Genomic DNA, 13,899 nt, shown 5'->3' with positions numbered 1-13,899 from the left:
GACGCACCTTTCCATAAGACGCACCAATTTTTTAGGAGAAGAAAACAGGAAAATATAATCTGTTTTCTTCGCTCCATAGGACGCACAGACTTTCCACCCCCCTGTTTTGTGGGAAAAAAGTGCGTCCTATGGTGCGAAAAATACGGTAATTGCTGAAAATCACCACCAATATTCATCCCAGCATTGGCTATTTTAGATCATTAAACACTCCCCTTATCCCATGGTTCTTCCAGGTTCCCAACAATGAAGGAGATTCCATAAGTACATTGTGACCTTTGGGGGAGAAACCAGAAATTGTTGCCATGAATTATGTCATCAGCCTTATGCAGTTTTGATTTCTGGTGCCGGGATATCAGCCACTGTTTCACATATAAGGAGAGGTGTAAGAGAGAGAAGGAGAAAGAGCAAGATAGAGGTTTCATTAGAATTCAGGAAAAGCTGTGCTGTTAGAGCTGTCTATTTTTGTGTTGAGAAGTTGTGAAAAATCATTGTTCTCATTGGAACTTGTGTCAAAGCAGGCAATTGTCTATGGGCACATAAAGAACTGAAAGTGTTTTAAAATTAAAAAGAAGTAAAATAAAAGCTGATAGCAGCATGATGTTTTATATGAATAAACTTCTTTTTGGTTTACAAGCCCTGTTCATTATTATTATTATTATTATTTTTAGAGATAGGAGTCACAAGACATTATACCTACACATACTGCTGCATAGTGCTGGGACACATTGTTTACATGGTACCACCAAGTAACTACAACTTGTTTCACTCTTTTAATAGGGCAATTTAAAGCCGCCCATAGCTGCGGCAGTGCTTGAACAGCAGTGCAAAGGAAACACCGGTTATTTGCCTGGTTTGGTGATAGGAATAATCTCGAAGAACGAGTCCCTACTCACAAATTAAATGACAACCACAAATTGCAAAGATTGAGGAATGGTTGACCTTTCGGTGATGGCACATACTGGTAAATTTATTTTATTTTATTTATTTGATTTTTACACCACCCCTCTAGACAACGTCTACTCAACAGTGCATGAGTGCCACAGCTGGCCCTAACAGCTGGATTTAGATCACTCGTTCCAGTTTTTAAAACAATGTATATGCACATCAGTATAAACCTTCCTGTGGATCAGATAAAATGGTGCTACTATAGGCAGCCTCATCCTGACTAGTAGATGAGTTTCAATATAGTCAAAATACTGAACACTTGATGAAGGCATCTGAATGAAAACCATCCTCTGTGAAAATTAAATATATAATCTCTGTAGCTGGCCGGATGAAGATTTATACATGGTATTTAATTTAAAATTGGAATCTACCTGCTGAATTAGGATGATTTTCTCACTGGTCCATGTAAACATGCTTGTCATTACCACTTTAATTATGTTCCTATTTACATCAGAGGTTGAATTTCATATTCTTCTAGATATGAAAAATAGCCAAGGAAATTACAATAAAAAATTAATCTTTATTATTTTTGCACATTACTAATGATGTATAGCATTATTTAGAATATTAGTAGCATTTCCTGCATGCAGTTCACCAATACAGTATAAGTTGATAGTTTATTAAAAGAAATATTCTATAAGTAACATATCCTGTGTAAGAAACATAAAATGTCCTGATGTGTTTGGTTATATAATTTTGGTATTGTCTGTGAAAAAATACAGTGGACCCAAGATATATTTGTAACAGTTCTATTAAAGCAGGAGTCAAATAAATAAAGACAGTTGGCATGAATAAAAACAGGGGGTGGGGGTGGGGATCAAAACATGGTTCTGTGAATCAAAAAAAAGAGAGAGGCTACATTTCCAATGCAGGCACTGCTAGTATTTTAAACAAAATATTACATCCTCTTCCAAATGCAAAGAATAGCTGTTTGGAAGCAAGCACATTGTAAATCTTTCCTTCACAAATTATTGAATTATTGCACTTTGAAAATATTTGCAAACACAGTTTTAAAAGCAGAAAAGCTACAATTACCCGTCTCCGTTTCTTATTTTCTGAAGTTCTTCCATGGAAAAAGTGCTGTGGACAGAATGTAACCCAAAAGGCCGCAACATCAATCTCAAGATAAAATTTGTTTCTTATGTACATAATGCTCAAAAATAAAATAACATGATTTTTTTTACAGTATTTATATTTGCTTATAAAATTCTAACCACTATTTTCAACAGGTTTAGCAGTTTGTAACATGTCTGTACAGTCTGGCTATACATGAGTTGTTTTCCACTTAAAATCTTTAAAATGTCAAACAAAAAAATCTCTCAAGTAGCAGCAAATATTGCTTAATGATATGAGGGAATGAGGTCTTGTTGAACACTTTTTTTAAATCACTTTACCTCTGGCCTATGGCTTCCCATACTTAAGATTCTGGACACTTGAAGGAAGAGCAGCAGAGGCAATATAAAACATGCACTGATAGAATCCAAGCTATCTATAATGGTACAGAATACATCATTTTACCTGTTGAAAGCTTGCGCACTAAATCTAGTGTGGTACATATCTGATGCAATAAATGTGCTCAGGTCGTTGTTCATTTGCTCAAACGTGCACCACAGGTAAAATTGCTATTTACACAACAAACAGAGCTCTTTTTGAACACATACATTGGCAACCCTGCCGAGAGCTGAAGATGGCTAAACAATGCTGCGGGATAAAGCAGAACAAATTCATAAGGGGTTTTGGTCAGTTCTAGTGTATTTTTAGGGGCACATTGATTCAAGTATACCATACAGGGGAGAACACTGAGAAGGATATTAAAACCGGTTATTCCTGACTCCAACTCTTTTTCGATAAGAATTGTTCAAAAATAATTCACTGGTTTTGCTCTTGTGGATTAGAAAGGACTTTAGAGGCATTTAAAGCCTGGTCTGGATGTAACACAACATGGATACTTTTGTTAAGCACCTCAGAATTAAGTATTTCCCTCGCCGTTAACAGAGTTGTTGAAAACCTGTCGTCCTTTATAACATAAATGTTTCCCCCCATGCATGATCTATAAGTGCAGCATGCCTCCATGCAAATCATTTTGGTGTGCATATAAGAGAGAGAGAGAGAGAATCGTGTAATAGAACACCTGGTCCTCATACTGGTAAAGTAGCACTTATCCCCTTCCCCAACATAAACCCCATTTACAAAAATAGTCACCATGTGTGAATAAAAAGAAAAGAAAAAGAAGATGATGAATCCACCAACACAGATTTTGTAGAAAGATGACAAATGTGGCAGTTGAAATGCAAACAGTGGATACACTGACTGTACTAAGTGTTTCATGTTTAACACACAAAAAATACTAGGTTTTCTTTTTTATTCAACCCCTTACTGGTCCCTACAGTCTGATTAGCCATTTTCCTCCTCCTCTTCAGCAGTGTCAGCTGGTAATGAAAACAGTAACCTCTTGTCATGCTTCCCACGCCTTGCAGTCCCGTGTCTGATGACAAGGGGTTGTTGTCTTGTTATAGGCACTGACCTTAAGAATACAGTGGATTTGTAAAAACTGCCCATTTGGCATATACCGCCTAGAGGAGTTCTGTGGGTCCAACTACATGACACACGCACACGCACACACACACAGGCTGTAAACAATTTATGCCCCAATTGGAATTTCTAGCGTGCATTTTATTTTTTCTTCCGTACATCTTTCCCTTCCTTTTCATGTTTTTCTTCAATGGGCTTGGTGACACGGTCGTAGGATGGCGGACAAATTGCCGTTGACATGGTCAAGTCCGTTTTCTCTGTATACGAGTTCTCATTTATCTTGTCAATGAGGATTTCATCTCTGATACGCTGGCCAGCCCCCCTTTCCATTTTATTTTTATTATACATAAATGAAGCTTGGTGTACTGTTTTTCTTAAACGGTAACTTCTATAAGCCCGTTGGATAATGACAGCAGATAACTCCTCTTGCTTCCGCTTTAATGTAGTTGTAATGGGCTCATAGGAGGCTTTGGAAGGATTGGACTGCATGAAGCGGTCTTCCATTTGTATGCGGAGAGCATCCATCTCTCCACTCTCGCCCAGTACACGCTTTGTAAAAGCAAACAAGATGTCAAGGCAGTGAATTCTGTCCCCACTTACCATAGGAAGATCCATTGCAATAAGCTGGACCTTGTTTGGCTTTGGTAAATGAAGAGGAGGATCCAGAGCAGCTGCAAATTCGGAGAGTTTTTCAAATTCCATGAATTGGGTTGCATCTGGGTCAAACTTCTCCCAAACCTCATAAAACATCTCAAAGTCATCCTCACTCAAGGGCTCTGCACTTTCTTCGGTTGCCACACCAAAGTTCTCCAAAATGACAGCAATATACATATTTACTACCACTAAAAATGATATGATGATGTAGCTGACAAAGAAAAAAATCCCAACAGAAGGATTGCCGCAGTCTCCCTTGACCGAACTTCCTGGGTGGTCCTTTTTAGGATCACAGTCTGGGGGTCCACTGTTGAGAATGGGGGCGAGCAAGCCATCCCAGCCTGCGGAGGTGGTGATTTGAAAGAGGCAGATCATGCTGTTGCCAAAAGTTTCAAAGTTGAACATGTCATCTATCCCAACTTCTCTCTTCACGTAGGCAAAATTGGACATTCCGAAGATAGCGTAGATGAACATGACTAGGAAAAGGAGGAGCCCAATGTTGAACAAGGCAGGAAGGGACATCATCAAGGCAAAAAGCAGGGTGCGGATCCCTTTAGCACCCTTGATCAGACGCAGGATCCGGCCTATCCTGGCAAGGCGGATCACTCGGAACAAGGTGGGTGACACAAAGTATTTCTCAATGATCTCTGCTAGGAACATACCTGTTAAAAATAACATAAAATAGCATCAGAGCTACTTGTTTACAATTGTTGGTATCTCATCTTCACTTACCTGCTCACTTCAATGAGTTCTGAAAGACTGAAGCTATAATCCTATGTGCAACCCTGGAAGAAAGTTCCATGCATCCTGATCTTTGAGCCCTGAAATGTTATACATTTTTTAACTGAGAAGAGAGGAAATAGTATTGGGCTAGAAACTGCCATTTTTCTCCATTGCAAGTCCTTAAATTCTTCATGCCTTTAGAAGAGGGGGAAGGTTGGAGAAGGAGAAACTCTTGCCATCTAGTACATGTTAGAGGGGAGGGCAAAAAAAGTCTGAACATTGTGAAATAGGGAAAAAGTACAAATACAGAAAAGGAAAAAAGTAGAGGGAAGGAAAAGAGAAAAAACTGAGGAGATAGGAACTAAAGCTTTTTAACTCTTGTAGTGCTGGGTATTTCTACTAGTTGTTAAATAATGGTTAAACATTAAATTTAATAACTATTAAATAAAGGTAGGTGAAGAAAAATCTTCCTTGTTGAGATGTAGCAAGTTGAGACTGCAACTTATTTAGAATGCCCTTTGTCAGATGATACACACATATGTAAAACCTATATGAGCACATGCAATAAACACAATTTTCATAAAAAGCTCTATTATATGTGTCCTATAGAGAGATGTATATATGTGATCAGTTGACTTGATAGATGGATAACTATCTACACAGCATACCATATATACAACAAATATTAAGCAAATTATGGTAAATACACTTAAGTAGCCAAAATGTGTGTGACACAAGAATTATATGTAGGTTACATATTGTAAGAAAATAAATATTGCTGAACAAGTGTATCGTCAGGAAACAAAGAAAATACAGTGTATTAAATTAAACATAAATAATAAATAATGTTGATATTTGTTTCCTTTTATTTGAAATTGGTCTTACCTACAATAGAAAGGATGACGACTACAAAATCAAAAATATTCCATCCAATGGTGAAGTAATAATAGCGCAGGGAAATGAGTTTGAGGACACATTCTCCAGTAAAAAGGACGATGAATATCAGATTGATGCGGTATAGAACGTCCTCCATTTGTTTACTTTGATCATCTGTTTCTACCATCATGGTGATCATATTAAGGCAGATAAGAATCATAATACTGATGTCAAACACTTGTCTCGTCACAAAATCAAAGACCACACCTTGATATTTGTTCTGAAATAAAAATAAAAGACAATAAAGAGAAAGGGAAAGGGAGATGGTATCCCATGAAGGCACATGTGTAGTATTTGAATACAAACTGAGTATGTCAGGTGGCAAATGGTCCTGAGGGGAAGAAATAAAAATGTACGTGTAGTCAAACACTGATGGCTATTGACAGTTCACTGATAGCAGAAATCCATTTGTCCCTACCGTCTCATTCATTTATTCTTTTTAAAATGAAAATTCCAGTCTAGAACAAATTGGAATAAAGACTGGAAGTAACTACTTAGAAGTAACTTATGGCATGTTTACTTTTTAAATATATAAATAGTGATGCATCTAGTAGTTGCAAAGTTGCTTTTCAGATATAAGTAGTGCCCAAGTTACTCAGATGTATAAGCAGCTCTTGGATGCTTTCAAAAGTTACTTTTCAAAGGTTACCTTTAAAGCACATTTTAAGAGATTTTTGGATGCATTTTGATAGGTTCTACCCTAAATAGCAAGAGAAATATTATTTGGGTCTGTCCATTGCATTTCTATAAATATTTCCAAGGTGCAATACTGTATCAAGATTGGTCACGACAGGAAATCAGAGTATTTTCCAGTCTTACCCTCTTGGTAAGACAATGTAATGTGCTTATAGTGTGCAACACAACTAACAATGTGTTGACTGAAGGAAGGACAGCAATAAAGGCAACCTAGCTGCTAAGACATAACGAGTAATGCAATAAAGTTCTTTTTAAAATATAACATTCCAATTATGTGTGGAATACACTGGAAAGAGTTACTTACCCCTGGTCTGGGTATAGGTTTTTGAGGCTTTTTAGACCCCAACTTTTTCATCGCATTGTAGTACTTTTTCTGTTCCTCTGTCATAAAGATGTCTTGACCTCCAAAGTAAGGGCATGATATGAAAACTGGTTACAATCCGTTTCTCATACCTTTAAACACAGTTTCATTTTCCCCATATTAACAGCCAGACTAACGCTGTTTTCACAATCTTCACTGCTACAGATTTGTCAACTATCTGGACTGCCCAAAGTGCCACATCCAAAATAATCGTAATCATTAATGAGTAGTACAATAAAAGTGTAATTTCACTAATAAGCTGGATTCAGTAAGAACGAAGGCTTTCACTTGCAGCAGGGATGGGCAAAGTGTGCCCCACAAGATGCATGCATCCCCTCCATGTTTTCTTTTAAAAATTATTCAGAAAATCCCTTCGGGGTTGTGGAAGGCAATGTTGACATTTTGGGGGGTGGGGTGGGGGAGGTCCTTAGAGGGTGTGAAGGAATATTTTCAGTTTAAAAAAATCCTGTATGACAACAGTATTTTGGGGGTAAGCAGGTAGTGTGGCCAGTCAGGGCTTTCTAAAGTCCAGGAGTGCATGGATGTGACTCTCAGGCCTCTGGAAATTACCCACCCTGATTTAGCGCCTCAGATGCCACAACAATTTGGGGCTGGAGAGGATCACACACAGTGTTTATAGAGAAAAGTAGAAGAGAAGAGAAGAGAGACCCCAACAGCTTGTGGCAAATCACAATGCCCTTTCTTCCATTCAATGGTGGACAGTTTCCTGTCCACTGTTTTGTCATACATTTAGAAATACAGTGGTGCCTCGCTTAACGAGTGCACCGTATAGCGATGTTTCCGTATAGCGATCCCTTTTTCGGGATCGCTATACGGAAACATACCCGATCTTCGCAATGGGGAAAACCCGCATTGCGAAGATCGGGTATTGCGGCGGCCATTTTGGAGCCGCCGAACAGCTGTTCGGCGGCTCCAAAATGGCCGCCGGAAGCCCGGAAATGGCTGCCAGCAGCCGTTTTCACGCCGTGCCCTCGCTTAGCGAGGGCGCAAAAATGGCTGCCGGCAATTGGAATCCTTGCTGAACGGGTAAGTAAGAAAGGTATTGGAACGCATTAAACTAAGTTTAATGCGTTTCGATACATTTTCCCTACCCGTTTAGCGACGATTCCGCATAGCGAAGGTTAATCCGGAACGGATTAACCTCGCTATGCGGGGCACCACTGTACATTGGTCACATCTTTCATGTGCCTTTTTTTTTAAAAAAAGATACATATAAAATACTTATCTTCTTCTTTTGCTGATTGAAGTTATCAATGATGACACCAATAAACAGATTTAGGGTGAAGAATGACCCAAAGATTATGAAGATAACAAAGTAAAGATACATAAAAAGGTTGTCTTCATAGACTGGCTGCTGCAGTACCTATAAGGCAAATATAATTATTTTAAAAAATCTGCCACACATTTTTAAAACTTGCAGGGCAGCACATTGGCTTAAAATATGTCTTTGCGGGAGATTAGAACTAGAATTCTGATGTTGAGCTCTCAGCTGCTGTGTTCTGAACTATGAGCTGGTACAATGTTATTTCTATCTGGGCAGCTGGCTGAGCAACCAGTTCAGAAGCAGAATGGTAGCACTATTGGGAACTACAAGAACACACACAATGCTGCATGTGCCAATGGAAAAACCAGCTAGGGCACAGTTTTGGCAGTGTTACGTTGCATTTAGGCAGGCCTATCTCCTTAATTGTTTAAATTTTCTACTGGTCTTAAATTCCTTCAGTTAACAAATCATTAAAGATATCATTTAATTTGAATAGAGGTGGTTTTTGAGTTCTTATTAGTGTAAAGTACATTTCATAAACAAAAATCTACTGAATTGCATAGCAAAGAAAGCAAAACTACTGTACTTACATTTCTTGAATCAACCGCTGCATACATAATATCCATCCATCCTTTAAATGTAGCCTGTATCCAGAAAATATTTAACATATAAAATTCTGAACACATGATGATATTCACTGTTTTCTATCATATTTGTTTTAATCAATGTCATAGAAATATTTGATATATATCATAGAATAAAAGAGAAGGTGCTCAGACTAAAATCTTTCTTTTACATGCATTAGATCCAGATATAAAATGCCTTCCAATAGATGCTTAGAAAGAAGTCACAGTGCATTCAGCGAGCCTTACTCCAAGTAGGTGTACAAGTCCCATTAAAATAAATGGATAAAACACATATTAAGTAAATCTCATTGATTTCAACGGGAACTAAGTGCATCAGTTTGAGGGGGCAGCCACACTGACAAATAATGTGGGAAAGGTTTCCGGATTGAGTCAATCTGATTTGCATTATTTTCTGCTGGCTACATGATGTACAAGTCAGTGCAAATCATCTCCCCCAGTTCCAAATCCACCTTTTCTCCTCTGTTGCTGAACTTCTACGTTTTGGGAATCAAATGCATTTGAATCAGTTCAGATGGTGGGATCACTTGAATTGAGGCGAAGGGGCTTGTCCCTGTCCTGTCTGATGTCAATGCACCCGGCTACAGTAGTGGTAAGAGAGGCAGGGCTGTGGGGAAACCAGCTGCCATTTGAATCCTCTCCCCACCAAATGTGGTGCCTGGGTATGCTTGCTCATCTCTCCCTCCCCCTGATTTCCTTTCCTTCCGTTCCGTTCCGTTCCATTTCATTTCTTCTTTTTCTTTTAAAAGCTTGCTGTCCTAGTGCTAGGATACCTAGTGATTGTGTGTGTGTGTGGAGGGGGACAAGGAATCACCAGCATGCTTCCATTGCTTTTTGCTTTGTGCATATCTGATCTGCGTTAGTTTTCTGTACATTTGCAATGGTTCCTACATGCCTCCCTTGCTTTTTGCTCTGATGGGTTTTGCAGACCCTTTCTGCAAGGGTCTGTGCTGGCTGGTTTGCTCTAAAATGGAGTTTAGACTCAAGTCTCCCCCCCCCCAACTGTCTTGTTTGTTTGTTTGTTTGTTTGATACCCCGCACCATCTGGCAACCAGGCCTCTCTCTCTCTCTCTCTCTCTCTCTCTCTCTCTCTCTCTATGCTGAGGGGGTCTGTTTGCTGGAATAATGGTTGCTGGTTGTTGGTGCAGGCAGGCTCTAAAATGCAGTTTAGCCTCCACAGTCTTTTTTTCTTAAAATCAGAAAATATTCTGTGAGGGGCTGTGCTGGCTGGTTTGCTCTAAAATGCAGTTTAGACGCAAGTCTCCTGTCCCCATCGTCTTTTCTCTCTCTCTGCTCTCTTTTTGTGGTGAGGGGGTCTGTTTGCTGGAATAATGGTTGCTGGATTCTGCGGCTCCTAGGGTTTGTGTACTGTGACGTGACCTCTCTTTTGTTTTAAAAGGTGTTGGTGGGTGGGCTTAAAAGGTGTTTAAAATGTGTTTTGTTTAAAAGGTGTTTGGTTTGGTTTAAAATGTGTTGTTGTAAAATGTGTGGGTTTAAAATGTGTTTTAGACTCCAAACTGTCTCTCCCCCCCCCATTGTCTTCTCTCTCTCTCTCCTCTTTTTTTGTGCTTAAAAGCACAAATCTTTGTCTGAGGGATCTGTATGCCCCAGTGATGACCTTCTTTCTTTCTTTCTTTCTTTCTTTCTTTCTTTCTTTCTTTCTTTCTTTCTTTCTTTCTTTCTTTCTTTCTTTCTTTCTTTTTCTCCCATTGTTCCCTCCCTCCCTGTCCTTTTTTAAACCTAAGTTCATCTTAGGTTAAAAGAAGAAAAATTCTCCCCCTAGTGGTAGAGGCCTTTTGTTTCTGGGAGGCAGTGGAAGACAGGAGGGCCTGGTGTGCTCTGGTCCATGGGGTCACGAAGAGTCGGACATGACTTAACGACTAAACAACAAAGTGGAAGAGGACGGATTAACAGGCTTTGCATTAGTTCTTATGGGAATGAATGCTCTGACTTACCAACCGTGCCATGACATAAGAACAAAAAACAGCCAGGACGGGTTAATCGGGTTTCAGTGCATTCCTATGGGAAATGCTGATTTGACTTATGAATGTTTTGACTTACGAACACCATTCCGTTACGGATTAAGTTCGTAAGTCAAGGCACAACTGTAATCGATAAAATAATAAAATCTGCATGTAAATCAGATCATTCCAATCCAGGAACAATTCCTGTAGTATTTGTCAATGCAGCCATCTCCTCAGATAAGAAATTCTGTTGGGGTGGCAATTTGCTGAAGGCAGATTAGATATGCTAAGTTATTGCCCAGCTTAGAGGAGGCAAAACATAAAACAAAACTAGAAAATGCAGTATATTCTGAGAAAGTCCCAAACTAATGGATTATTTGAGTGAAGCCTACAATCTTATGATTTCCCAGTTGTGAGATTTATTAGAGGATGACAGATGTAGACGTCTATATGATTGTACTGGGGTGGGGGAAACCTGCAGAATGTTCAGAAGGATGCTAATTGAGCTCAGCTATCTGTGGTCCCCCAAACAGTTGCTTCCACTCAGTTGCTATGTCAAAAGACCCTAGTAGTCTGTCTCAGTATTATCAGTACTGCTACCACGTTTAACTGCACAATCCATGTTATGATCCTCACTCTATTCAAACTGTAAATAAGAGATAAAGAAAAGAGGGGAAAACACAAATTCCCAGCCTGTTACAAGCTGAAAAGGTAAGCAAACACTGTGTGTGCACTGGTATAATTCAGACATGTGTCTAAGACTGTAGTCCTATGCACATTCAACTGGGAAAGTATTGGGGCTTCTAGGAAGTATGCATCAGTTTCTAGCAAATATGCATCAAATTGGACTACATGACAAGGAAAAAAAACATGCCATCAACTTTTTAATATTTTTTTAAACAAAGAAAGAAGGCTTAAAGAGTATTCACTTACCACTTGCAGTAAAGAAAGATACCCAAATCCTACGTTATCAAAGTTAACTTTCACATTTTTCCATCTGGCTGTTTGATTCGCTTCAATGAGTTCTTCACATTGAGACTTATTGTTAACTATGTCAATAGGAAACATGTCACCAGTAGTGGTGTTAATACAGTGGTAGAATTTTCCAGCAAACAGATTTACTCCCATGATGCTGAAAATTAGCCAGAATATAAGACAAACGAGAAGCACATTCATAATGGATGGAATTGCTCCCAGTAGGGCATTCACAACCACCTAGTACACAAATACAGCAGGGAGGGGGGGGCGGAGGGAAGAAAACAGTGTAAGAATTTGTATAGCACTAGTGCAATTGCTCTGTTGAACCAATACATAATTATTCTATTTTTTACTAAAGCAAATTCTAAAACAGGTAACCACAATTTTGATTGCAACAGAGTCAGTGTTTATTTTAAATGGCACACTTTCACATATTCAACAAGACAACAAAGATGAAAAAACTAAAATATTTAAATAAAATAAAAATAAAAAAACTGATATGAAGGTTGTTGATCTCTGTAAAAAAGGAAATATGTGTTAAAATATTTTACAGAAAATAAAAACAGAAATAAATTACTCCTTATAAACTGAAGTGATTGTAGAGTTTCTGTAAAATTAAAAAACACTAATGTCAAGAAAGTTAAGAAAATCAAGTAAAAAGCTTATCTTAAAATGTACAAGTAATCATGCATTATTATCACAAAGATTAATTTCTTTGCATAAGAAAGCCAGACAGTATTGCAAGATGTGCTTATTTAGTCACATTGTTTATTTCAAGCTCCAGTCTTTATTAAGTAAATGAATCATTTTTTTCAATTAAACATTTTGTTAAAAAATAAATGGATGAAAAATTCATAAATTAGTATAGGGAAGTGTTTAAGGGATCCAAAACATGTAAACACAGAATAAAGTAATATATTATCCTAATCCCCTCATCACTATACCTTTATTTGCTTACCACATAAAACATGGCTAGGAACAAGTCCTATCAAGAAATGTAAGAGAATGGATCCTAAGATTCCATAGCAGAGTTCTGCTTATGAAAACTGTGCCCTTGCTACCTGGTAATAGGAAGTGTGTGCGGTTTTTAAGGCTTGCCTCTTCTCCCATAAACTGCTGAAAATATCTGTGTGCATGCATTGTATGTGTATGCGTGCCTGTGTGTTGTAGGGGAACTACAGTATCAAGGAAAACTCAGTGGAATTCATCTTCTTTCCTTTTATTACAGAGAGAGCTGGCTGGATCAAAGGTAGAGATGGCAATACTGGTGTTCGTAAACGAAGACGAATATCGCCATCAGAGCCGGCCCATCCACTCATGTGCCATTGTGCCGCCAGTCACCTGCTCTTCTTGGCAATCATGGAAGTAGCTCTGTTGTCTCCTGGCTCAGCTGACCACTCCAGGCAGGGGGTGGGGGGACAAGTCTCCTGAGTGGCCAGAAGAGAAGGAAAACAGCGAAGTTATTTCCACGATTGGCGAGAAGAGCAGGAGGCTAGCAGCACGGTGATGCATGAGTGGACAGATGGCTCCAAAGACTGGACCCACATTAGGGGCACCTGGGATGGGGATATGCATATTTGTTTACAAATATGAATATCACCATCTCTAATCAAAGGCTTTTCAGTTATTAATACGATGACTTCTCTGAATGACTCCAATCCAGGGTTTCTGCCTTACCCAGAATTGTAACAATATTGGAATGAGGGAAGGGGTGCATGTTTAATACAAGACTCTCCTTTTTTCTACACAGATATGCAGCACAGCTCTGAATCAACATAACATGAACTGATTATCCACACTTATATTTTGCCTTTTCCCAAAAGCTACATTCCAACTATTAGTGGATTTGCAGGGAAAAGAACAGAAAAGTGTGTCCTGACCCCCACAACTTTCCCCCCAGTTGGTGATATTGTCATGTTTCTTAAAAAGTGCTTTTTGTGTGCAGTCAAACTGCGTGTATTGTTGGACTGAAGGGCAAACCTGAACACACAAGGAGCTTCATGCATATCACTGAAACTACATGTACAATTTTGAATTGGGTTATGGTTAATAATTCTATGAATTTCAATGTATTCTAGGGAAATTTCCCAGCCATGGTTTCTTGATTAGGTGAAATATTTTTTTCACCATTCAATTGCAGTAACAAAATGCAACAAATTGGGCAGAGAGACAGCTGCGTTG

At 38.7% G+C, this 13,899-nt stretch overlaps 1 protein-coding gene across 11 annotated transcripts in view; it reads right to left on the bottom strand.

Annotated features, from left to right (window-relative positions):
* Window positions 1-1,445: 1,445 nt before the first annotated feature.
* The window catches only part of LOC110076882 (sodium channel protein type 1 subunit alpha), a 134,193-nt gene continuing 121,739 nt past the window's right edge, over window positions 1,446-13,899 (bottom strand). For all 11 annotated transcript variants that reach the window (XM_072982048.2, XM_078394601.1, XM_072982049.2 and 8 more), the window contains 6 exons: window positions 11,674-11,955; window positions 8,723-8,776; window positions 8,094-8,231; window positions 6,791-6,895; window positions 5,740-6,010; window positions 1,446-4,793 (listed from right to left, as the gene is read on the bottom strand). In XM_072982048.2, coding sequence (XP_072838149.2) covers window positions 3,619-4,793; window positions 5,740-6,010; window positions 6,791-6,895; window positions 8,094-8,231; window positions 8,723-8,776; window positions 11,674-11,955 — 2,025 coding nt within the window. In that variant the 3' untranslated portion in view covers window positions 1,446-3,618. The remainder of the gene's footprint in view (window positions 4,794-5,739; window positions 6,011-6,790; window positions 6,896-8,093; window positions 8,232-8,722; window positions 8,777-11,673; window positions 11,956-13,899) is intronic.

Source organism: Pogona vitticeps, chromosome 1 (genome assembly GCF_051106095.1).
Source record: "Pogona vitticeps strain Pit_001003342236 chromosome 1, PviZW2.1, whole genome shotgun sequence".
Lineage (NCBI taxonomy): Eukaryota > Metazoa > Chordata > Lepidosauria > Squamata > Agamidae > Pogona > Pogona vitticeps.
Note: the sequence above shows the minus strand (reverse complement) of the source record. Positions and strands in the feature narration are given on the sequence as shown.